The sequence below is a fragment of the Anastrepha ludens genome, chromosome 6, assembly GCF_028408465.1.
Source record: "Anastrepha ludens isolate Willacy chromosome 6, idAnaLude1.1, whole genome shotgun sequence".
Taxonomy (NCBI): Eukaryota; Metazoa; Arthropoda; class Insecta; order Diptera; family Tephritidae; genus Anastrepha; species Anastrepha ludens.
The window spans coordinates 55,655,351-55,681,244 of record NC_071502.1 but is presented as its reverse complement, the minus strand read 5'-3'; the positions used below and the strand labels follow the sequence as shown (position 1 = coordinate 55,681,244).

Here is a 25,894-nt window from a genome sequence, read left to right as displayed (position 1 = left end):
GATGACGTCTCACTGAATGACGTCTCTCAGCATTCATATCTACATATACATTAGTGCATGTGCATATATTTTATTGCATTGGCTTGTAATAAAATCAAAATGCACAGTGGGTATAATAATATCATATGATGTGTATAATAATGAATATTTCTATGCATTTAGACATCGTTCAGCTGATTGTCAAGTTAATTTATGCACGCCCGGAAAGGTATCGTAGTTAATGTGGACTCGATAGGTGCGAGCGTTTATATGTAAAAATTATGAATTTTGAAAGAAAAAAAAAATTATTTTTCTTGAACATGATTTGCAAGGGAAAAGGTTTTTACAACTTTTTCCAATAGTTGCTAATGTGTGATCAAGGCTAAGCAAATAAGATCCAAGGGTGGAACAATTTACCATAAAATTGAACGAAACACTCTATTTGGCAAAAAAAAAATGTTTGCTTTTTAACATAGCCTTCGTTCAATGCATTCAATTAATTATTTCTCCAAATTTTTTGAATCGCCCCTCAATTTGCGCAAAATAGACATGGTATCATCCATGCTCTTTTCATTCGACCCCATATCTCATGGGCTAACCATTTTCTCATATTTCTAAACAGTGAATAGTCACTGGAGACCAAATCTGGAGAATGTGCTGGATAAGGGAGCAGTTCACAACCTGTAGACTCGTGCGCCAGGGCGTTTGAGCTGGTGGAAACAAACTTTCTTCTTCGCCAGATATTGTAATTTTTGCTTTAAGCTAATGGTAACTTGGTCCAGCAGAGTTGTATAATAGGCATCGGTAATGGGTTTAACTTTGTAAGGCGAGGTAAATATGTAAATAATATCTCGTCACTTACTTTTAGTTTTTATTTTTCTACTTTGATTCACCAGAAAAAGTTGTTGAATATTGTCAAATAGCTCTTGTAGAAGCTGCCAAACGATTGGGGCAAAGGCGGCACTCATCTTCTGTATAGTTTTTCAATATCCAAATATTTTGTGAAGTGAAAAGGTTTCAACCTTTATAGGTGCTTTATACAGACGTTTAAATTAAGATAGTTATAATTATTCTTTAACAAATGATTCCAACCGTTTTTCTGATTAATCTTCAATTTATGGTTAATGGAATAAATGCTCACATGCCGATTCGACTGGATGATTATCAGAACGGAATCGTTGGAACCATCGCTTTGCTTCGACTTTTCATCTTAATCGTAGTGGTACTGAAAAATGTATAGAATTTTCTCTTTTTTACCTATGTACATTCTAGAACGCTGCAGCGAAACGTCACTTTTAAACTACCTTATGGTAGACGACAACGCATTCCGCCGACAGTTGGTTTTACGTTACCGGAACGGACCGAATTTAAATCAGGCCAAAGACAATCAATTCAGTAACATTCCCCAAAAATTTGTTTCTTATAATTTTACAACAACAACCCGGGGTATCTAGCGGTAATCATTGACTTTTTTAGTTCTCGTTCTTTGTGCGAAAAATCGAGTTCAAAGGTAAGAATAGTGTGAAAAGTATAGTGCATTTTTTAGGATGCATAATGATGGAATAACGGTGGCAATACCATCTTGTCTTATAATTTTCAGAGGTTTATGAACTTACTCTGGTACGTTGTAATATGTCTACCCAATTTATTATGATTTTTTCGAACAAATATAATCTGACCTCTGCATAAGTGCCTTCCAGCAGTGGAAACAAAAACTTGCATCATATCAGCTATAGGCTTTCATGTTGTGTAATTTATATGTATATTTATTAATTGTAACTTGTTTCCTGAGTCTACTGCTAGATGTCCTTGATAATAACAGTTAACAGGCTCACTGAATTAGGCAAGACTATGTACATATGTATATGTAATGTAATGTTGCTGCAACAACGACTTTAGTAAATACAGGTAATTTTCCCCCTATCTTTAGCACATAATAATATTCGTTTGATTTAAAAATTTTATTTTTAGTTTTGACAAATTTTCCCATAAGTGCGCTTCACTGTGCCATAAGTTTTCTTGCACGTCTAAATGTATTGAGCGATTTCTTTCACGTGTTTTACTTTTTTCGCTTTATTTGCGAAGTGGTTCCTCGTATTTTTATTGCCTTATACTTTGCACAATGAACGTTGCGCCGGCAGCGGCGTCATTTAGTCGTTGTCGTGCTTTACAAAAAAACAAAAAACTATTAACAGCATTCGCCGCCGCCGCTTTCGAGCTGGTTGGCGTGGCCCACCCCGGCAGCCGCTTGAACTGTTGTTGTGCTATCAATAAAGTTGTTTGTTGCATGAGTATACCGAGTTCAGCGTGTGATGGCTATCTATAAGTATATACAAGTACATATAGTATATCACATTTTTGTTATTTTTAGCTTGTTAGACTTGAGACGTTGGCCTTACTAAGCAACAGCAACAGAAACAGCTGCAACAGTAGTTAGCTACACTAAAGATGCACGCCACAGGGCAGGGTGCGGCTTTGATTATTGTTTTGATTTTAATGTTTGTGTGAATATATGTACATATATACATACATACATAAGTGTTGATTTTGAATTCTTGTTGAATTCGTTGTAGCCTTTTATTTTGCATTATGTGCACAACATTGAAAGTTGTAATTGAAAATTATTAAATACTGTTCGGTAGGATGCAACACGTGTCAGCCACTACCATTGTTTACCGTTGTCTGTCGTACTTCGGGGAATTTATACTCGTATTGTATGCTTTTTTCTTAACATACCAGCTGCCTAAGTACTAAAACCGGTTGAACTTGATGCTTACCGGTGCGACGCTGAATTGCAAAGTACATACGTTTATACACAAAAACATACATACAAATGCATGTGTTGCATTAAATAATATCAACTTTTTGTTTGCTGGTAGAGCTAATGGTTTGCGCGGAAAAGATAGATTCGAGTCGAAAGTACACGCTCGAAATATTTGATTATCACTGTTGCTGGTTACTTATTCCACTACTTTTAACTTATAGTAAAAGCGCTTCTGTACATAAAAACGCCGTTTTCTGGTTTACAATCTTGCATATCGGCTGTACATTGTCATATTTCTTTAGTACGAGGGTAGATCTAAATATTGTCGAATTCGTAAAAGTGTTTATTTCTGCATTTGTATGATATATTTACATACATATGTATGTATACCCGCACGCTTTTGTGCGTTCGTCCGCCCGTGCGCACGTCAATTCGAACAATAATTAATTTAATTCACACCCACTTTTGGATAAATGTGTGTATGAACTTGGTATACGTATTTCTCCCCCCCCCGCCCTCATTTATCTGGCGTAAATATTATGGAGATCGGATAAAACTACGCCCACTTTTGATTCGTCTAACCGTCTGATCTTACAAGCTATAACTCGTGAAAAAGTTTAAATGTTTTTGCGAAACTCCGCAACTTACCTTAATACACGGCAAGTTTATGTTAAAAATAGTCGAAATCGAACGTTAACCACACTCACCTACCATATAACGGTGATTTACTTAATTGGACGTAACCGAGATACAGCCTGCCGAATAATATCTCGCCAGGTGCCTCTGTTTTCCGCACACTTTTTCCGGTTTTTTAAGCCAAAAGAAGCCAGACCATCTTCTATTTGGTCCTTTTACCGGACACGAGGACGTCTTCTTCGCCGTCGACCGCCAATTACCGTCTCAAATACCTTCTTCGCCTAAGCAGTTCCCTCCATACGAACGACATGACTCAGCCATCTTAGTCGCTGCAAGATGACTAGTATGACTATGTCAATACCTCCGTAAAGCTCATACTACAGCTCGTGGTTCATTCGAATGCGATAACCGTCATCTACGCGAGTAGGGCCAAAGATCATGCGAAGTAACATACTTTCCTTTCGAAAACTGCAAGAGCGGTTGCATCTGATTGTTTAACTGTCCAGGCTTCAGCGCTATAGAGAAGCACCGGGATGATGAGCGTCTTGAGACTGTTGTTTTCGTTCGTCGAGAGAGGTCTTCACTACTGCGACACCCTCCTTTCAATAGCCATAAAAGGGGTGGCGAGATCCCGCTTGGTATGCTCTTCAGAATATGCAAGGAGCTGGACGTTTTATTCTACCCTGCCCTGCGCACCACACTCTGCATGTTGAAGAAATCGCATGACAATGGGTCATTTCATATGAAACCTTAAGCGGCATCAAAAGGTTCGTTCTTTTCTATTTTGATGGAACTTTGTGGGCTGCTCAACGCCATTCTGCACAGCCGTATCAGCTTAGCAAGGATACCGAACTCAGACATTATGCGATATAGTTGGTCGCGATTCGGGCTATCAAAGGCTGTCTTGTAGTCGACGAATAGGTGGTGCGTGTCAACTTGGTCCTCATGGGTCTTCTTCTGCCACAGCGTAAATACTTGGTTGACACTGGAGCGACTAGGTCTGAAACCGCACTGGTAATGCCCAATTAGGAATTGGGCCTAAGGTTCCAGTTTATCACATGGTAAGCAAGATGGAGTTTGATATGTGATTTCACCATACACGGTCAGCAAATATCATGATCCAGTATTTCTTCTGAAATGAGGCTGGATTTTCCTCATCATCCCCCGCTTAGCTCCAATTCTGTGTTGCTGAAAAAAATGCGTTTTCAAAACATCTACTGTGCAAATTTCGAAAGTAATATACTATTTTCATATACATAAATAGATATGTATATCACCCTAATGCATGTACATATCCATATGCGTTTATAAAAATAAAATATTCGACCGGCCGGTCTACCACGCGATTAGCTGCTTTGTATGTAAGTTTGTTACAATCCAGAATGTAGTCGCATCTCAAAGTCAACAACATTTCATTGACCTCATTGACAGCGTTACTGGTTTTCTGGTTTATGCACATTATTTATTTTTCGCTCCTAGTCCACGTAAGCGTATTTTTGTTGATTTGGCACTGGTTTTATTGGGTTTATTGTCGCCCTGATTGGAAAGTGTGGTTTATATTTACTTGAATGTGTATGTAACCAACTCTTGCCGCCTGGCAAATTTTTAAATATTAATCCATTTCAGGCCCTCAAAAAGCTTGCTTTACTTCAAATACTGGCACTATTGCTTACTTTCATTGGAGAGTTCCCTGCAGTGTGTTACGTGAACCTGAACTTTCTTTATTGTTACTGAACTAATACATATACATATATGTATAACACTTAGCAAGGAAAAATGCGTGGTTTGTTAAAAAAAAAAAGTATCTATTTTTCATAGAGGCATTGATAACTCCGCAACTTAAAACAAAATCTTAAAATTAAAAAAAAATATATATAAATCAGCGCTTACACCCTTTTAAGGGTTTTTGGCCGAGACCATCCTCCTATTTGTGGTGTGCGTCTTGATGCTCCACAAATATAGCGAACTACAGTTTTAAGCCGACTTTTATAAAGAGCTTTCCGCCTTAGCCGAATGTGTTGGTGCGTTACTACCATTCGGAAATGCACAGGCTCGAATATCCGGACTTGAACACCAAATGATAGAAAACGTTCTTTCTAATATCGGTCGCCCTCGACAGGCACTGGCAATCGTGAACCTGCTGCATTTCTATGCTATCAAAACTGAAAAACGTTATTCTGATCGTCTTTGCGGAAGTTGATCTTAATACAAAACCGGATGCACTACGGTAGCCACCCAATTTGTTGCTGCGGTAGAAGTGGATCCTGTCGTAAATAAATACGCTAAGAATATCTATAAGTTTACTTATTAAAATATCTAAACAAGTTCACAGTTTTCATATACAAAACTAAACACAGTAAATTTGATAAATTTTTAGTAAGCTTATACCTTTTTCTCTTCACAGGACGCGGTTACCGTGAACAACTGCGAATATCTTATGAAACTTGATTACAGTGTTATTGATTTAGATAACACTGGCGGCATACACAGTTCACGCTATCCCCCACGCATATTTATACCTGAATACGAACATGGCCACGACACATCTGCAAGCAGTAATTCGAACGTGCTGAATAGTAGTCTCGAAAATGGGAATAGTCCTAAAGGTGACTCGAAAAGCGTCAAGTCTAGCCCAACTAAACGCAATACAGCTAAAGCCAATAGTGGCAGTCCGAATCGTGCTATGGTATCACCTCCCCTTGAGCTTCAACAAGCTACAGCTGATAATGACATTCTTAACATATCGTTCGGCAGCGATAGTGACTGTAGTACAACAAGTTCATTTGTCTCCATTCCAGCGAAACCTCCACGGCCACATACTCAAATGCAGCGCACCATTTATGAGGATTTGTATGATGTGAGCAAAATTCGCGAATTTATAACATATGCTCAATATGCGCGTTGTCGACAACGTTTCGTGGTGCCAGTCATCCTTTTTCGTGGCAAATTAATTTGTCGCTCTGGCACAATTTCTGTGCTGCACGAAACTTATAGTCGTTACGCTTACGATTGCATAACATCAAGTAGTGGTACCGATACGCAACAGCGTCCTAATTACGATGAAAATTCTGAAGCTTCTGAGGATTCATCATTGACCATCGATCCGAAGGTACAGTTTTCCTATAGCGAAGTGATCAGAAGTGATGTTTCGCTGCTAAATACACTTAACGTCAACACAATCGCTGACTTGATGGTAGAAAAACGGAAGGTCAAATATTTTATGACGTAAGTATTTTTAGTTTATAAAAATATTTTGAGTTAACATTGTGTCAAAAACTAAATTGTACCTAAAACTGTTGATGAATGGAAATCACAATAAATTCAAAGGCAACCCCATTCCCATGGCAGTCGGTTGTACATACCGGAATGACTCGGGTTTTCGTGACCAAGGGCTGCTACCCTAGTCAACTCACCCAGTCTAGTGCGCTGCACCTCACCCTTCGTTTATCGTCACTGTAACAGCTCCATTCAGCAAGGCAAGTTTATTTCTGCTGAATGGAGCTGCTGCTTTGCTTCCGTTGGATGCAATCAGTACAATTTGTGATGCCATCTTACGAACTGCAAAGCGCCTAAGCAGCTCTTAAGTTGGCACCACCTGTTGCTCTGGTTGCATCTAACCAAAGTTGAGTTAAAATGGATCTTTTTTTTGGCAAACGCTGCAGGAATAGACGCCCGATCCTGAGAAGAAAAATTTGAAGTAACCTTGCTGCATAGAGTTGCTCCAGAGACGACAGGCAAGGAGTGGGGTTTAAGGGGTTATACGCAGTTATGACTTTCAAAAAAATCGATTTTTTTTATTGCATTTTTGTAATGTACATATATTCAAAAGTATACGCACGAAATTTGAAGTAGATCTAAGCAATACTTTCGGAGTTATACCTAAATATGTAGAGATGCCTCGGCACGTTTTAAGGTAGGTATTGAAACTTTAAACGTGTTTTTTTCAAAACGGCATTTTTCAAGTCGGTGTACACGATATCTCGAAAACGGCTTGTTTGATCGGTCAACCGTTTTAACTCAATCTTTAAAGATACATTTTCTAGTAATTAATCGTTCCTTTTGTAAATTTGATACTTATTTTCCATTTTATAATCAATTTACGGCCAAATTTTAACGTAAAAATCGAAATCATTTCTTTTAAAAGCTGCCATTTTGTGAAAATTCACTATTTTGATTAGCCGAACGATTAATTACTAGATAATCTAATATATTAACAAAATTTGTTTGGTTTTTTGATTTCAGATAATCCAATCCTGAGTTACGATGTACACCGTAAATCGTCTTTTTTTAAAGGAGGTTCCAGAAATCGCCTGCAGCGCGCTCTATAATCAACATTTTCATAAATAAAAAATTTTGTTGCGTTCTTGAAGGATGCTTTTATAACCGCCAAAAATTTTCAAATTAAAATATTCTGAAGTTTCTTCAGGATAAATCCTTGACAACCCGTCTTTTATTTGCTTCATAACTGCGTATAACCCCTTAATGCACTTAGTAGGGTTAGTTTACTCGGACAGCAGCACTTGTTCGGAAAACACTCGAGTCATACCGATATGTAGAACTAAGGGAATGCCGGGCGAAGAGCATCAGTTTCCCCATAGAGCCCGTGTTACATAGGCATAATCACATTCCAGATATAGTTGCAGATTAAATTCCTACCCATTTAGAATCGAACCCGACATACTCAACATATCATATGTTCTACATATCTATATTCTACATCTCTTTTGATCCGCGCCATCGAGAGTTTTTTCTAAGGCCTACCGTTCCTGTATATAAGAGGAGAAGTTACCCTTTACTAGGCCACAAAAGGGTTTTATGCCTATTAATGGGGGGATAGCCTCTTTCTTAGCTAATTTATCTGCCATTTCATTCCCAGTATTTCATATGAGCCATGGAACCCCTAAGATACGTATCTGGTTGTTCAGGCTTAGGATATTCATCTTATCAAGCACCTGCTTTGATGTAACTGGGAAAGAGTTGAGAGCTTTGATTGCTGCCTGGCTATCAGTGAGCTATGATTTTGTTGTTATAGTTGCGTTTAAGGTTAAAGTGAGCACATCTTTCTATTACGTAGACTTCCGCTTCAAATATGTATATTTGTATTCTTGTCTTATAGTCGGACTTACGCTACCAGAATGTCACTCCAGAAACATTCCTTAAGTTAGTGGCTAGCTGGTAGTGATTAGCTTCTAAACAAACAAGCACCAGCTATGAACAAACCGTACTCTCCTAACCATTTTAATTTATAATACGTTCTACCATGTAAGGGATTTGATGATGATGATGGTTTTTGGTGCAGTGCCTTTCGGTGATAGGTATTAAAGTCTTACGTGGCTGGAAACTACGAATTAATATAATACGAATTCTGAATAGTACTATCAGATCTGTCTGTTGAAAAAGCCTACAGTTTTTTTATTTGAGGACTGTTCTGTGTGACTATTTACTTCATGTTTAGGTCAGGTAAAGCAATATAGTTAGATCTCTCTGTTTGCCTACATACATATATGTATGTATATTACTCCCTCAGGGTCATACGTATTTAACACAGTTTCTGTTTAAGTGTTCTTTTTGTACGCACCATTTACATTTATTGCATTTATTTTACATATTTCGTCTATTATAGTGTTTCTTCATCGGAGAAAGCCGATCCTGCAAATCACTACGACAATTTCAACATACTGTCCCTGCCATATCCCGGTTGTGAATTCTTCAAAAAGTTCCGTGATAACAATTACATGGCTAATGATTTACAATACAATTGGGAACTGCCATTTAATGATGCCAACATCAGTATACCAAAAATTGGACCCGCAATGGATCTCGATATTAACTGGGAAGACTACCAGAAATGGGATTTGGTGGAGATCACACAAAATTACCTGAAAGCAATGCTTAAGTATTTGCAAGAAGAGAATAGTGGTCTTTTGGTGCATTGCATCAGCGGCTGGGATCGGACCCCGCTATTCATTTCTTTAATACGTATTTCCCTTTGGGCGGATGGCCTCATTCATCAATCACTAGATCATATGCAGATCACATACTTTACATTAGCCTACGATTGGTATTTGTTTGGTCATCAGCTTCCTGATCGAGAGAAACGTGGCGAAGATATAATGCTTTTCTGCTTCCACATGCTAAAATTTATATCTAGCGAAGAATATAGTTTAGTGGAGCATAGGTAAGTGCATGGGCTCTGTACATTTGGTTCATTCACGAGTGAATTGAAAACGCACGAATTTTATTTCAACTCGCGAACTGACAACAAAATTTTCAGTTTATTGTAAATAAAACTTAAATTATATAGTTTATAAATTGGATTAGGGAGTAAAATAAGATTTTACAGATCGGGGAAAAACTGAAATTACTGCTTACAGGAATATATTTTGATTTATCTAATTTTATATAAGTTGGTGGACTAGCTCTAATGTTGAATGAGTATTGAGAAATAGACTAATCCGGTTTTTCTCAATAACTTATATTAGCATCGTAAAGTATTGCTCAAACAATTTAAAGTTTATGCTTGTTGGCAAGGTGGCAAGAAAATGTCGATAAAAACACAGAAATAATAGAAGTTGACCAGCATGTTAGTAGTCATAGCATCGCCTATTAGCTAAAGATCGACCATAAAAGTACGTTCACATATGCAGTAATTAGAAATAAATCCACAAAATTAACGGACGGGTAGCCACATATGGCAGATTACCTGCAAATCTGACAACCAGATGCCAATACTTAAAGGTTTTTCTTCATAGAAATTGTTTTGGTGGAATATTTTGAAGTTTTTGGTTTGTTTAATTATTATTAACGATATAAAGAAAAGACAAGAAGAAGGATTACTAATTTAATTGCGCAATTGGCTTGGCTGCTAGTAATAGACAGTTGAAGGAAATCCTTAAACGAAGTCAACTAACATATTACATTTTATAATAATCAATAAAGGCCAAAACGTCAATGGACACACGCTTTTTTCTATAATATGACTGCACAATTAATAATATCTAACAAAAGTTTAATTAGAATTATGTTTACAAACCTCTTTTCATTGCCGGCATCCATTTCATTTAGTTTTTCCTTTGACGTTTATCTTCACATTCGTAAAAATAATTATCGATAAGACCACTGTATTATGGATTAATAATGGATTGGAATAATGGATTCCTTTCCATCCATCCATTTAAATCCATTTTTGTTTAAAATATTAGGAGAGATTGACTTAACTAGTTCTTGTAGGCAGTATAATCAAGTCAAGTATATTCGACTGGAAATGGGACTAATAATACGTTCGCATATGCATTAATCACCTATAAATCCACCAAATTAATCTACCCGTTCACATATGGCAGATTACCAGCAAAATTTACAATCAGCTGCCAATACTGCTTTGAGAGAGGTTTTTATTAATTGAAATGGAATATTTCGGTGTTTTTGGTTTCTTTAATTATTATTAACGATATGAAGAAAATACAAGGAGAAGGAATAGCTAATTTAACTGCGCAATTAATTGGCTGCTAATAATAAACGCCGCCGTAGCCGACTGGGTTGGTGCGTGACTACCATTCGGAATTCAGAGGGAACGTAGTTTGGAATCTCGGTGAAACACCAAAATGAAAAAGTTTTTTTCCAATAGCGGTCGCCCCTCGGCAGGCAATGGCAATCTTCTAAATATGTTTCTGCCATGGGAAAGCTCCTCATAAAAATATCTGCCGTTCGGAGTCGGCTTGAAACTGTAGGCCCCTCCATTTGTGGAACAACATCAAGACGCACGCCAAAATAGGAGGAGGAATGAATCCCTAATTAATAATATTTAAAAAAAATTGTATTTGAATTATGTTTAAAGATCTGTTTTCTTTGCCGGCATCCGTTTCATTTAGTTTTTATTTTGATGTTTCTCTTTACATTCGTAATAATATTTATCGATAACACAGAATACACAGGGTTCTATGTCGAAAAGTATCGTTATTATTTAGATTATTTTATAATCTCAGATTTTAGGAGAGAAATTTTGTATGGGAAATCGCGCTTTTTAATTACGGATTTTTAGTTAAGCGCGAAAAAGTAGATCATCTACTTATATGTGAACGTATTATAACCAATAAACCAATCTCCGGAATGAGCAAATTACCATTCTCCATTTTCTCGGTTTTATTCATTTATTTATTCTTAGTAAATCTAGAAATACATGATTTCTTACATATTATATTACAATAAAAAATCAAAAATTAACGGTAATAGTTCATAGTTACATGTCTATAGAATTTATTTAGTGACAAGCTTTGCCATCATTTGATGTCAAGTTCTCATGAGACCATGAGTGCATAGAGAAATTAAACTTACTAGAGTTGTAGAAGCGCCTACAGCTTATATGGATCCTAGGCTACAAGAATACACCTGTGAACGAAGCAAAGGATACATGACCGTTCGATGCTACAGACCGAGCACTTCTTGCGTGGGCTCCGGATACGTTCCTTCGTCTCCTGTCGTTTCTACGACCAATTCCCAAAAACTCCAATGCGATGCCAGAAAAAGAAGTAAACTTATCGGCCTGATATGGCCACAAGAAAAACGAATAGGTTCAATTGAATCCAGCTTCATCCTAATTTATTGAGGGAGCCGTTTGTTCTATTCTAACCAATAAAATGCGCCAGTTCTTCTTCAATTTATCACTTTCATCCGATACATTTCAAGAATTTAGTAAATATTTTGAACAACAGTATAAACATAAATTCAAGTAAAAATCTGGAATAATAAGCCAAAAAGTAGTAGCAAAAATTTTGTCAAAATTCAAAAAGCACAATTTTCATTTTATACTAAAGAAATTTTCGATATTCAAAACTATTATTTATCATTTTAAATTTTCAAAACTACCAACTGTCGAGTATGTTTTTCCATTCCTATTCATTTCGCGACCTGATTGTATCTTAATATTCCACTATTTTTAGGAAACGAACAAAAACAACTAGCAGTAGCGGCAGTGTCAACCCAGTTTTAGTGAAGCCGGACGATGATGCAGCTCTGCGAGAGTATGTTGTCCATTTTTTTTAATTTGACCTTATTTAGTAATGAACTTTTTCTTCGCAGAGATTTGCTTGCGGCCGCCGCCGATCATGACAGTAACGATAGCTATTCAAATCCTTCCAACTGTGATATGGCAGCAACTGAAAACTCGCCTTATTCTTCTCCAACACAAACAACAACAAACAATACTGCACTCACTAGTCGTTCGCCAAATCCTAAACGGTATGTACTAGCATACATTTAACTGGTTTTAACCTACTTTTAAAAACATGATTTTGGTTTTAACACATTTCGTTAATTTCGATTCTAGCTTACGTACTAGTCCTATATCGGTGCCAGGCGGACGTCAACGTAAAGAATCATCATCATCGAATGGCAGTTGGAACATGGTTACAGACACTGGCTCCCTAGATTCAATTGTAACGGGGAGTTATATGCGTAATTTCGTGGCCCAGCGTGAGGGCAGTTGTGATGGAGGTGATGTATTGCCAACAACTACCGAAGGGATCGAGACTAACAGCGAATTAGCGACATCGGGGGAAACAATGCCGAATCGGAAAAGACTTCCAACGCAGTAAGTATTTATGTAGGCTTATATAGTAAATATTAATTTAAAATTTCCTTTATTTCCATTAGGCGTGAAATAAATTTGAATGCTGTCCGGGCTACGTTTATCCGCGCTTATGGTAAAGGAGTCGGCTTGAAATTCAGAGAGGGTTCAAGTATGACTATTGGAAAGTTAATTGGTACCCTGTTTTAAGGCGGATGGAACAAAACACGCGTATATACATACATACATACTTACACTCAAATACACAAACACAAGTTTACCAACCAAGAATAACTCATTTTGTCATATTGTTATGTTAACTGTCTTCAAGACAATTTAATATTTGTGGAGTGATACATACATATGCACATAAATTATAGGATAGAAGATTACTTCCTTGTGATTATTAGGCCAATTCAGACATCCATGTGTATCAGAATTTGAGTATTTTCTAAAAAACATGTTTTTAAATATCCTCGTTTTTCGTTTGTTGGAAAATGTGCATAATCAGATGCAAGAGCAAGAAAAATTTGTACTTTTTTAATCAATTAGGCGATATACAAAACGTTTAGTGGAAAGTACTAAATCGTACTGGAATCTTAGTTGAAAACTTTAGTTTGAAAAGAACCACCATTCACATTTCTTCATTTTGAAATTGTTTAAGGCTGAAATATTATTAAACTGAAGAAACCTAAAACAAAGAAAAAGCTAAAAAATTAGTACACAAAATTGAGTGGACAGTTGAAAGACCGTTAATGTTATTATAGCGACAGTATGATCATGATTAATCATTAGTTGACGTGACCGTCAGGTTTAAATTATCGTAAAAAACCGGATTTACTAAACATTATAGTTGATCGAGGACTAACTGCAGTCACATTCCAGAAGAGTTCATTCCTGCTGCAACAACAATTATCAGCTCATACTTGTCTCGAGGGAAACCAAATAATGTATCACCATCTCAATTCGAATATTAATAGTTCAGAGGGTTCAGATTCGCCATATTCGCCATTCGACATATGAGTAGCATACATACAACAAAACTTTGTTTGCGGAACTGAAAATGGCGAACAATTATCCTTGAAATATTATAGTAGCTATCCTTGGTTTTGTCCTTGGCTGTGTAACCAACAAAGGTATTTTGTTTGGCGTATTGATTTCTGCTTCCCGCAAACTTTAATTTTTTTCCAAATTTCAAAGAAGGCTGTCTACTCAATTATGAATATTGGTCATTTTGCTTCAGTTTTTGTGTTCAACGCTATTTTTTAAATTATTTCCTAACCTATATTAGGTCTCATTTTCCCGGAAATATTTTTTTGAAATTTCAGGTGGTGTTTATTTATTTCCGTTACACTGGAACTTAGCCAAACAATTTCATTAAATACAGAAGCTATCCAACTAATGTATATACATATACATCGTACATACATATGTTTGCATTAAATTTATAGAGATGTTTAAGGGCGTATTGTCGTCAGACTGGCCATTGCTTTAACTTTAGCATTAAGTGCATATGTATCTATGTTCTAACAGAAACTACATACTTTCTACTAGCTATTTTTTGCATTTTATATTTAAGTTCCATTCATTACATAAGTTCTTAAATAGATTGTTTAAGTTTATTTACATAATTTTTACACATTTTCACACTGGGTTTTTTTTGTGTTCGGCTAAAATGTATAACGAACGGTATGCATTTTGTAATTACTGCTTATGTATGTTATGTAAAAGTCAATGAGTAAAAACGCTGCCGCCGCACTATTTTGTATTTTTGATATGACATTTTGATATTGAACAAGTGTACTCGTGTTTTAAGCATTTTCCCTCCTGTTTTTATTTTTCTCTTTTTAAGTACGATTTACGCTATAAAGAGGAATTATTTATAAACTTAAGTGAACGTAATTTCAGAAAATCGAACGAAAATAATAAATTAATATATATGCAAAAGATGATAATAAATTAAAATAATGTGTTTCATTTCTCACTGGTTGCAGATTTGAATATTGCAATTTAGGTATCAAAGAGAGTATATACATACCCAACGATTAGGAATATATTATAAAACCGATTATGCAGGGTTGTTTGTAATACACATTTCCTCGAGATATGCATTATGTTTCTTAACATACCCGACAACGGTCTTTGCCTTAGTAGCACTGCTCATTTATAACACTGGCGCTTAATCATAGCCAAGTTGAAGATACGGCTTTTTCGCTTAGTGAAAGCTCTAAATATAATCACGAAAAGCCGCTACTAAAGCCGGCAAATTAAATTACATATTAATTTCTGTGTGTTCAAAACATTTCAGTCAAACAATGGATATGGATAAAAAAAACATAGTGAATATGTACTACTTTAAGAGGTTAGGGGCACTCGGGCCCGAAAAATGATGATTTTCAATAGTTTTTAGTCAATCAGTCTAGTCAGTTGCTTTATTTTACAAAAATAAAAACATAGCCAAGATGGGGGTTCCGGTGCTTCCCCACCCTCCCTACAGCCCAGACCTGTCCCCTCCGGACTTCTTCTTGTTCCCGCGCCTGAAAAGAAAGCGTTTCGACTCCATCGATGCGATCCAAAAAACTGTGACAGCCGAATTTAACGCGATTTCGGCGGATGAGTTTAAAAAATGTTTCCTGCAGTGGAAGGACCGCTACCAGCGGTGTATTGACGCTCAAGGGTCCTATTTTGAAGAATATTAGTTGTATAAGCCAAAAGGTTTAATAAAACTGCTTAAAAAACATAAGGCTCATTACTTTTCAATCAAACCCTGTACATCATGTTTCGACTTGACTTTAGAAAAATTAAAAAAAAAAAAATTAATAATTGTAAAAGTTATCGCTGTTTGTGTGGAGCCCGTTTCTCCAGAAGTCCCTTGAGGTGATCATCACAAGGCCTTGAAGATTCATCTAAAATCAATCGGACAACAGAAGTTAGTTTTATTAATAGATAATCTTGTGTGTGATCGAAGCTTTTTTTTCAAAATTAACAAATATTTTTCAGATTTTTGAGAAAAAACCCGACAATTAATTGTTTAAAAAAATCGAAATTTTTGAAAAAATCCTTCGATCAGGTACGAGATTTTTATGTTTTTCAAAAGCAGTATAAATTTTATCGAAATCTACCAAGTGTTAGGTTTTAAGTTACAGTGATCACCATTTTAAAATAAAAGAGGTTGTCTTGAAAGTCGGTTTTCTGACGATAGTTCTGTCACGTTATAAGAAAATACTGATGGAATGGTTGCATTTTCCAAAAGAAAATTTTATTTATTTATTAATAATGAAATATAATTATAAATAACTATATTACAAAAAGAGGCACTAGCTACTAAGACTATCGGCCTGATGTTTATCTAATATATCTTAACATTACTGAGTATAACAACTTTAAATTAGGGAACATTAATTGTATTATACAAGATATAATAGATTGTTTTGGTATATAAACTTGTATATATCTTTAACATTATTGGGTGAGTATTTTGATTAATGCGACGGAAGGTGATTGGTTTTTAAATATGTTTTTCCTACTATTGGAAAACTTAGGGCAATGATCTAAAATGTGCTTTATAGACAGTGGGCGGTTGCATATACTACACTCGGGGGCTGCTTTACCAGTTAGGAGGTGTTCGTGGCTAATTTTAGTATGACTTAGACGGCATCTTGTGAAAATTTTTAGCTGCAGAGAGGAGCAATTCGATGGGATATCTGGCCTATTTCGTGGCGTAGGCGTGCTGATATTTGCACCAATCGTTGTGTGTGAATTCTTTAATAAAGGCATTGATTCTGTGTTTAATATCCGCCTTAAAGTAAATGTTGTGAAAAATACTTGGTGAGGTGCTAGCTTTCTTGGCTGCTTTGTCAGCAAAGGTGTTACCACCAATTCCGCAATGCCCTGGGACCCACATAATTTTAATTTTGGAGCTGCATTGTCCGAGCAGATTATGTATTTGCCTTTAGCTTTGAAGAAAATTTTAATTTTATTTGTTTGATAGATATTTTGTATGGATATAGAGAAGGAGGTAAATGGAATCGCAATGGAATTGATCAAATTACATTTACACAAACGTGAAAAATTACGAAACATTTATCAAATTAATGAAAGATATGTTCAATTTCGATTGTTAGACGTTAATAAGTCATCACGACTACGAGACATCATCATCGATTTGACTTTTTCAAGACACATTACACTCGAAACACTCCCTTTCATTTCCTACATTTCCTAGAGAAATGGTTCATTACCATGCACACAGGAAGAAGGCATATGCAAGGGTGTTACCGCAGGCCTCACCCGTGCAGACACCTGCTCGAGCCTGAGCCACCTCCCAGACACATTAGGAAGCATCTCCTCAACTACGCGGACGAGATCTCAGACAAAACCAACAGACAGCTACTGGATCGGACAGTGTACAGACGGGCCATAAACGGTATTCATCGGGAGACTCTCACCACCTTCTTAAGCTCCCGATCCCCGAATGCCGTTATCGGAGTCCAACCACCACCAATCGCAGACGAAGAGCTCCGACTTCCCCGAGAGTCCCGCGTTACCTTGGCACAATTACGTTCTGGATATTGTAGCAGGCTAAACTCCTACTTATCTAGAATCGACCCCGACATACTAATCATATGTCCACCTTTTCACATGCCCCATTAAACCCACTCATCTAACACCCCTCTCCCTCTGGACCCAACCCGTCGAAACAGCTAGTTTCCTGGGCCTACCGTTAGATGAGCTAGACGAAGACGACCGGTGATTGCGCTACACTGATAGGGCAAAGGTACTGCTACAACAACAACAACAAGGCATACGCAAATACAAATATGTGAATTTATAGTAATGTGATATTTAACTTCTTACTATTTGTGTTATTCTGTTGATGCAACAGCTTCTTGATCCTCCATGGGAACAGGAATTGCCGGAAAGAGTGGCTCCTTTTTGAGATTGACACGCTCATTAGGTTGATCTTCAGTGGTGGTAGATTGTTGCGCGTGTTGTTGACATTGGACAGGTTGGACATTGTTCGACTCTTCCCCTGAACGAGATGAAGATGTAGTTGTCGCTTCAAGGGAACCACTGGCAATAGCCCAGTTAGCAGCTTGGCGTAATCTGTTGTTTCGAACTCTTACATTACGTGATTTTCTTGTAGCTGCTTTCTGTGCAGGATTTTGCAATGCAGCAATCCGCTGTCTGTACTCACGTTGTATTTGTGCCCTTGTTTTTGGAGCAGCAGTTATTCGTTTTGTACATGGCGTCGCAGAGGTAGATGCAACAGATTCTTGAATCCAAATGGGAACAGGAATTGCCGGAAAGAGTTGCTCCTTTTTGAGATTGACACGCTCATCTGGTTGATCTTCAGTGGTGGTAGATTGTTGACATTGGACAGGTTGGACATTGTTCGACTCTTCCCCTGAACGGGATGAAGATGTAGTTGTCGCTTCAAGAGAACCACTGGCAATAGCCCAGTTAGCAGCTTGGCGTAATCTGTTGTTTCGAACTCTTACATTACGTGCTTTTCTTGCAGCTGCTTTCTGTGCTGGAGTTTGCAATGCAGCAATCCGCTGTCTGTACTCACGTTGTATTTGTGCCCTTGTTTTTGGAGCAGCAGTTATTCGTTTTGTACATGGCGTCGCAGAGGTAGATGCAACAGATTCTTGAATCCAAATGGGAACAGGAATTGCCGGAAAGAGTTGCTCCTTTGTGAGATTGACACGCTCATTAGGTTGATCTTCAGTGGTGGTAGATTGTTGCGCGTGTTGTTGACATTGGACAGGTTGGACATTGTTCGACTCTTCCCCTGAACGAGATGAAGATGGAGTTGTAGCTCCAAAATAACCACTGGCAATAGCCAAGTTAACAGTTTTGCGTAATTGATATCTTACTTTACGTGCTTTTCTTGCAAGGGCTTTCTCTGCAGGAGTTTGCAATGCAGCAATCCGCTGTCTGTACTCACGTTGTATTTGTGCCCTTGTTTTTGGAGCAGCAGTTATTCGTTTTGTAAATGGCATCGCAGAGGCAGATGCAACAGCTTCTTGATCCTCCATGAGAACAGGAATTGCCGGAAAGAGTGGCTCCTTTTTGAGATTGACACGCTCATTAGGTTGATCTTCAGTGGTGGTAGATTGTTGCGCGTGTTGTTGACATTGGACAGGTTGGACATTATTCGACTCTTCCCCTGAACGAGATGAAGATGGAGTTGTAGTTCCAAAATAACCACTGGCAATAGCCAAGTTAGTAACTTTGCGTAATCGATCTCTTACTTTACGTGCTTTTCTTGCAGCTGCTTTCTGTGCAGGAGTTTGGGATGCAGCAATCCGCTGTCTGTACTCACGTTGTATTTGTGCCCTTGTTTTTGGAGCAGCAGTTATTCGTTTTGTAAATGGCGTCGCAGAGGCAGATGCAACAGCTTCAACACTGGCAATAGCCAAGTTAGCAGCTTTGCGTAATCTCTTGTTTCGCTCTCTTACTTTACGTGCTTGTCTTGCAGCTGCTTTCTGTGCAGGAGTTTGCAATGCAGCAATCCGCTGTCTGTACTCACGTTGTATTTGTGCTCTTGTTTTTGGAGCAGCAGTTATTCGTTTTGTAAATGGCATTGCAGAGGCAGATGCAACAGCTTCTTGATCCTCCATGGGAACAGGAATTGCCGGAGAGAGTGGCTCCTTTTTGAGATTGACACGCTCATTAGGTTGTTCTTCAGTGGTGGTAGATTGTTGCGCGTGTTGTTGACATTGGACAGGTTGGACATTGTTCGACTCTTCCCCTGAACGAGATGAAGATGGAGTTGTAGCTTCAAAATAACCACTGGCAATAGCCAAGTTAACAGTTTTGCGTAATCGATCTCTTATTTTACGTGCTTTTCTTGCAGCTGCTTTCTGTGCAGGAGTTTGGGATGCAGCAATCCGCTGTCTGTACTCACGTTGTATTTGTGCCCTTGTTTTTGGGGCACTCATCGAAGGTAGTGGCTCATTCGTGACATCCTCTGGTTCGTCAGGTTGTTTATCCATGGTGCGATTGTAAGCGGTTCTGCAAAATGAATCGTCGTTCGAAACAATTTAGAAAAATGTTTCATAAAATTCTTCGTTCCGAAAATCATTTTAAGTTACAAAATACTTTAATAAAATATTGTTTCAATTTCTACTCGACTGTTAAAATTTAATTTTTGATTTTATTATTTTATAATAATAATACATTTTGTATTAACATTATTTCTTTCAGCAAGTAAACTGACTAAAAGTTGTTCAATTAGGTATTTAATTATTTTTGCAAATTTAATTCTAATAATTTTGAATTTAAAAGTTATAATTTTGAATAATTTATTTTAAGAATAAACTGTGATAAAATTATTGTTCATAAATCTTAAATTTAAAATTTGGAAACATTAAAATTTTTGTAACTCTAGCTTTTAAAAAGCCCTCCTCAATGTGTATGATATATGAGAAAATTGTTCCCAGAGGACGTTAATGATAGAGAATTCTCACGAGCTACGAATAGTGTGAATTGTCAAAAATGAAGTGAAACCGCGAACACTTTTTCACCTCGCTCAACTCGACAGCGGGGAAGTTCTTAACAGAGCTGATTACAGTGAATTATGTACAAGTACATTGGCTCTGTTTAGTTTCTGGTTTCTGTATGAAATCAAATTGACGAATGCCGACGGCATTTTGCTTGTGCATTTTTATGTTCCCTTGATAAACGAAAATTTATCCAATTTACATTTTCAAACAAACTTAAATGATTGATGAATGAATATGCGCCAACTTTAATTGTGCGTAAATTTAATGTTTGTTGATTTAATTTAAAAAGAACAATTTAAACAAAATACATTATAAAACAACCTCACATTTAGGTGTGTGTGCGTTTTAGTAAATTTAAAACTATACAAATTTGATGAAACATTTTAGTAATTTTTCGAGTCGAAATTAATTTTAGACAAGAATTCAAGTGTTTTGGTATATTGATATATACTTATGTATGTATATCAATATATGTATCAATATATACTATGTTAGTTATGTTTGTGTAAAAGTTCAATTGCATCTTCAATTCTTATAATGTTACATACATATATACATATTACATACATATGTACATGCGCACTGCAGGAACCATGGCCTACCTCACGCGCATCGCCTTATCATATTTAGGAAGAAATATCCGAATGGTCGATGTGGCAACGAGACTGAACGGACGACCCGATGGCAACCCTGACAATAACAGGACAATATAAAAACGCAATTGAACACAGAGTTTGATCGAATCGCCGGCGAGTACAGACGCGTTGTATTAATTCGCATTACAGACATTTATCCTTCCTTAAACCTAATTTTAACCTAAGTATTATTGTAATTAAAAACTAAAAATAAAGATACGTTTTACTGAACCGAAAACAATTAATTGCCACTATACCCACAGTCGAATTCCTGCCTAACAAATGCTAAAACAATTCTCTTCTGCATATGCGTGTACATATTTGTATGTGCGTATGCACACTTGATTCCCTAGACTATGTACGTGCATACATATGTATATGTGTTTTGACATATAATATATATATATTGATCAAATCAAAAAATTCTTTATAGGAAACGCTTCATTGCCAGGCACACAGGAAGATGGTATATGCAAATTTAAATATCTGAATTTTTTATACATATGTATGCTATACTATGGCAACTATGTAGAATCATGGCCTAGCCTATGTACGTACATATTTGTGTACTTAACTTCCAGCTTATTAGTACACTTACAAATGCATGTACATACAACTGCACACACGGGCCACTCACTTTATTCCTGTAAATGCGTATGTCGTCCAAAGCTAAAATTTTATGCTTAGCGACTACAAGAACAAAATGCATTAATAGGCGCAGCCGTAGCGGCCATCACTCAAGTTGCCATAGTGCTGAACAGTCTGAAATAGTCGCGGCGGCGCCGAACAGTTCAACATATCAATTCATTGATAAATTCGAGCTTATAGTTCTAAGAGCAAAGTACTTTCATTCGTAAAACGAGCAGCCCATATGCCAATTTTCTTGACCATTCGAAAATAGTCAATATTGGAATATTTCGCATTGAATTATTTGCCAATATTTGGTAAATCTTTTAATTTTTGTCATGTCGAATGGTCGCGGCTCCGTACATATGTATGCATCAATATATGTATGTATGTATTTCTAAATGCTTGACAACCGCAGCTGCTGTGCATCAAGTGCGCGCATGAGCATACAGTAACTTGCAGAAAACAGCACAAGTAGCTTATAAAAAAGTTCTGTGCCGGACAGTCCAATACTAGGAGACAATTTAGAAACAATTATTTTATGTTCTCTGATAGTGGGTAAATAGTTAATTAGTAAATTACTTTAGTCGGTGGACACTTTTTCTCTGAATCTACTCGACCGATCTTCCTGAAATTTGTACACACTTTCTCTACATAATTACCGAGGTAACCCTGGGAGGTTTTTTTTCAATTTTTATTTATTTTACAATAAACAATATTATGCGATTTTTCGTCTAAAAATCGCACTTCTACTTCAAATGTTAACTCGACAGGGTTACTTCGGACAATTGATTACCTAATGAAAACTCTTTGATTTTTTGATTTCAGATGATCCAATGCTGAGAAAAACTGTCGACGGCAAATTTTTGAAAATATTTTTGAAATATGAGTTTACAGTATACTAATTGGATAAATATGAGTTTACAGTATACTAATTGGATAAATAAATTTACATGAATCATCTTTCCAAAAAAAATTCATAAATAAGTGCATATTTTTAGTGGAATTAACCCTAAACTAAAAACACTTGTATGCTCTATGAATTCTCATCTAAAATTAATGTCGAATCAAAAAATTAGTAAACATTTTAATCAAATTTGTATAAAAAAATTGATTTTTTGTTTTTTCGATGTTTCGAAAGTATAGTATCTTAAAAATATACTGTGAAATTTTTCATTCGGAAACTCCCAATAGATAATAATCAATAAAAAGGCATATGCTACAACAAATATGTGAATTTATATACATATGCGCACATACATACATACATACATACATACATATGCTCACTCAAGTAGAAGAGAGCCAGATGACGAACGTTGCCGAATGCGGGGGTCGTTCCGCGCTCTCGCTTGCAGTTCAAGCAAGATAAATCGAATGTGCAAATTTTTTCGTGCGTGCAGCCGGCTAAATCGAATTATAAAACGTTATCACGTCAAAAACATAGTTTTCCGAAAAACGCATTTAAATTTTTGCTATTAAACCGGAGCGCCCGAGCGCCCTTTGTTAATTGTTGAATAACTCGAATTCACTTCAAATTTTCACACAATATTTTTAAGATATTATACTTTAAGAAAATGCAAAAAAATCCATTTTTGTTTTTAATTCTAACTACCCCTAACCCCTTAAATGATTCGAGAAGTACCCCTCACCGATATTATAAATGATACACGTTTACTAAAAAAGCCAAAAATATGTAATAAAAGGAACGATTTGTTCCATTCGATTTCGAGGGAAAGACTTCAATAACCGCTATAGGGCAGACAAAGCTACTGAAATAATGTTTGTTTTGTAGTTGGTTGAAAAATATATGTATAATATTAATTAATTGTGAAAAACTCGTACTCGAATGCTTAAATTGAGTCCAGCAAAATGTTCTGTATTATTTTATTATTTTAGTTGTATCCAATATCTGCTACATTACATTCACTTATTATGACATACCTGAAGGTATATAAAATACTTAATTTTCTTAAAATTAATAAATATTTTACGAGTATTGTTATATATAGCATATACATATATAGCATATACATATATAGCACAAATAATAGAAACAATTACGTGCGCGTTGAAGTTTTGCGCTGTCGGCTTATATATGACAATGGTATGTAGTCTTCCATATTTGTACGTTTTATTCGGACTAAACAACGTTTTACATACTTGGAGGAATCTTTTAGAGGGAACCATTGAGTTTGTGTTGCCGACTTTAATAGGGAGATCTGCCCTGCTGGAATTTCGCTTATAATTTTTGGTAAAACTTTTTTAATAGTTTTTGATTTCTTATTCATTTTGGGCATTCTAGCTGAGCTATTTTCGCTGAGCAAACTAGTTTCATATGATGCATTCGACGTGGTACTTGTCACTAACTGTTCCTGTGAATTGTCCTTAATCTCGGTCATGCAAGGTTTATAGGTAGATTTTAAAACTATTAATTCTTTAATATCCATCAAATCAAGTAGTTCTTCGTATTCATCATCAACACTCGATAAATTTGCATCAGTTAACTTTATAGTGGCTTTGGAATCTAATTCGGTATTTAATACTAAGTCCATCATTTCAGCCTCTAATTGTAAGCGTCTGCTTAATGGTAACTGCTCAACCATTTTCATGTTGTCGTATATGATCTGTTGCGCCTGGGTTAAGTTATTTGTTCGTACATCTGTTATTTGATCTTCAAGCTGAATGTTGATCTTCACTATTATCTGACGCAATGGTTCTGGTATTGCAGTTAAATCCAACATTTTGGCCATTTTCATTATAATCGGCTGGAGCTTATTCCACCGACGCAACAAGTCATCCTTGGTAAACAAGACGGGTGGCAGAAAGCCCGTATAAGTTAAATTGAATGCCGATGTAATTCGATTCCACGCCCAATCGTCATAATCGGCATCCTGGAATGGACGCACACGTGGATTGTACAAAAATGGATACAACTGTATTAATTCCAAAAGCTTTTCGTCATTTAGCACAACACATCCTGAAGAATCAACATTATTTACATTGAGCACCTCAACATTTGATTGGCCTTTTACATCGTCTGGGTAGCAAAAGATGGTACTTGTAGGAATTTCCGAGCTCATTTTTTTTTTACTCAATAATTTTAAACCACAAAACACATTCAATTTACCAAATATTCAATTCGATATGATCTTCAATCCTCCGTAAGACTAGCTTTGTCATCTACGCTAGCTTTTTTTACAAAATTCGATTTTAGGTCGGCGAGTACGTTCACCCGAAGCCAAAATGAATATATTATATTTCACCAAAGCGAATTGAATGCGAAAGGTGGCGTCTTTCGAAAACAGTTACATTATTTTTCGTGATTTTGACGAGTGTGACGTCAAGCTCCTTAACAATACAAAACAAATAAAAGGAAGAGAACATGCATATGTGTGAAACTCAGTGAATGCCTTGGTAATATTGAGTTTTGTGAGATTGAAACTCAACAAAACTAATGCAAATGAAGTGCCGTGTGTTAAATGGATAAAGCACAAATGAATATAAAGCCGCCAAATGCAGTTTTTTGTGTTTTTATGCGGAAGACGCCGTTGCTAGAAAGTGAATATACTTTCACATATAAGTAGATGATCTACTTTTTCGTGCTTATCTCCCAATCTGTAATTAAAAAGCCAGATTTCCCATTTACAATTTCTCTCCCAAAATCTCAGATTATGAAAAAATCCTAGATAATAACCACACCTTTTTACATACAACCCTGTGTTATCAATAATTATTATTGCGAATGTAAGGAGAAACATCCGAATAAAACCTTAATAAAATAGATGCCTACAAGGAGAACAGGTTTGTAGACGTAATTCTAATAAAATTTTGGCTAGGTATTATTAACTATGCATTTATATTACAGAAAAAACGTGTGTCCATAAACGCTTTGCCCCGTTATTACATATTATAATATGTAATATCGAATTTCGAATGCGTATTCCTGCCATAATTTTTTGAAACCTCAGTAAACGTCGTTTACAGATTTCCTCCAACTGTTTATTACTAGCAGCCAGTTGCGCAATTAAATTAGCTATTCCTTCTTCTTGTCTTTCCTCTATACCGTTAATAATAATTAAACAAACCAAAAACACCGCAAAATTCCAACCAAATAATTTTTATGAAGAAAGCCTCTTCACAACAGTATTGACAGCTGGTTGTCAGTTTTGCGGGT

At 36.4% G+C, this 25,894-nt stretch overlaps 2 protein-coding genes across 5 annotated transcripts in view; one reads left to right on the top strand and one right to left on the bottom strand.

Annotated features, from left to right (window-relative positions):
• The window catches only part of LOC128866159 (myotubularin-related protein 14), a 33,970-nt gene extending 19,206 nt beyond the window's left edge, over window positions 1–14,764 (top strand). The window contains exons 2-7 of the mRNA XM_054106680.1: window positions 5,784–6,604; window positions 9,003–9,557; window positions 12,319–12,399; window positions 12,458–12,616; window positions 12,705–12,968; window positions 13,031–14,764. Coding sequence (XP_053962655.1) covers window positions 5,784–6,604; window positions 9,003–9,557; window positions 12,319–12,399; window positions 12,458–12,616; window positions 12,705–12,968; window positions 13,031–13,154 — 2,004 coding nt within the window. The 3' untranslated portion in view covers window positions 13,155–14,764. The remainder of the gene's footprint in view (window positions 1–5,783; window positions 6,605–9,002; window positions 9,558–12,318; window positions 12,400–12,457; window positions 12,617–12,704; window positions 12,969–13,030) is intronic.
• Window positions 14,765–16,240: 1,476 nt separating this feature from the next.
• LOC128866087 (uncharacterized) lies at window positions 16,241–24,956 on the bottom strand. 4 transcript variants are annotated; one of them, XM_054106586.1, is made up of 5 exons: window positions 23,782–24,955; window positions 19,858–19,964; window positions 18,142–19,701; window positions 17,802–18,050; window positions 16,246–16,900 (listed from the first exon to the last, which is right to left on the bottom strand). In XM_054106586.1, exons 1-5 carry the CDS (start codon window positions 24,798–24,800, stop codon window positions 16,407–16,409), a joined length of 3,429 nt encoding a protein of 1,142 aa, XP_053962561.1. In that variant the 5' UTR covers window positions 24,801–24,955; the 3' UTR covers window positions 16,246–16,406. The 4 variants fall into 4 exon arrangements, with proteins under 4 accessions (XP_053962563.1, XP_053962560.1, XP_053962561.1 ...); XM_054106588.1 differs by having other exon boundaries at window positions 16,241–16,900; window positions 18,142–19,964; window positions 24,848–24,955; XM_054106585.1 differs by having other exon boundaries at window positions 16,245–16,900; window positions 18,142–19,964; window positions 23,782–24,956.
• Window positions 24,957–25,894: the final 938 nt, after the last annotated feature.

What these genes read in the sequence shown, in the direction of transcription:
- LOC128866087 (XM_054106585.1), bottom strand. Translation starts at nt 24,800, where the DNA reads ATGAGCTCGGAAATTCCTACAAGTACCATCTTTTGCTACCCAGACGAT. An exon ending in CGCAAAACTTCAACGCGCAC is followed by an intron (nt 19,965 to 23,781) that starts GTAATTGTTTCT and finishes TTCATTTTGCAG; the next exon opens with AACCGCTTACAATCGCACCA. An exon ending in TCAACAGAATAACACAAATA is followed by an intron (nt 16,901 to 17,801) that starts GTAAGAAGTTAA and finishes TTTTCTTCAAAG; the next exon opens with CTAAAGGCAAATACATAATC.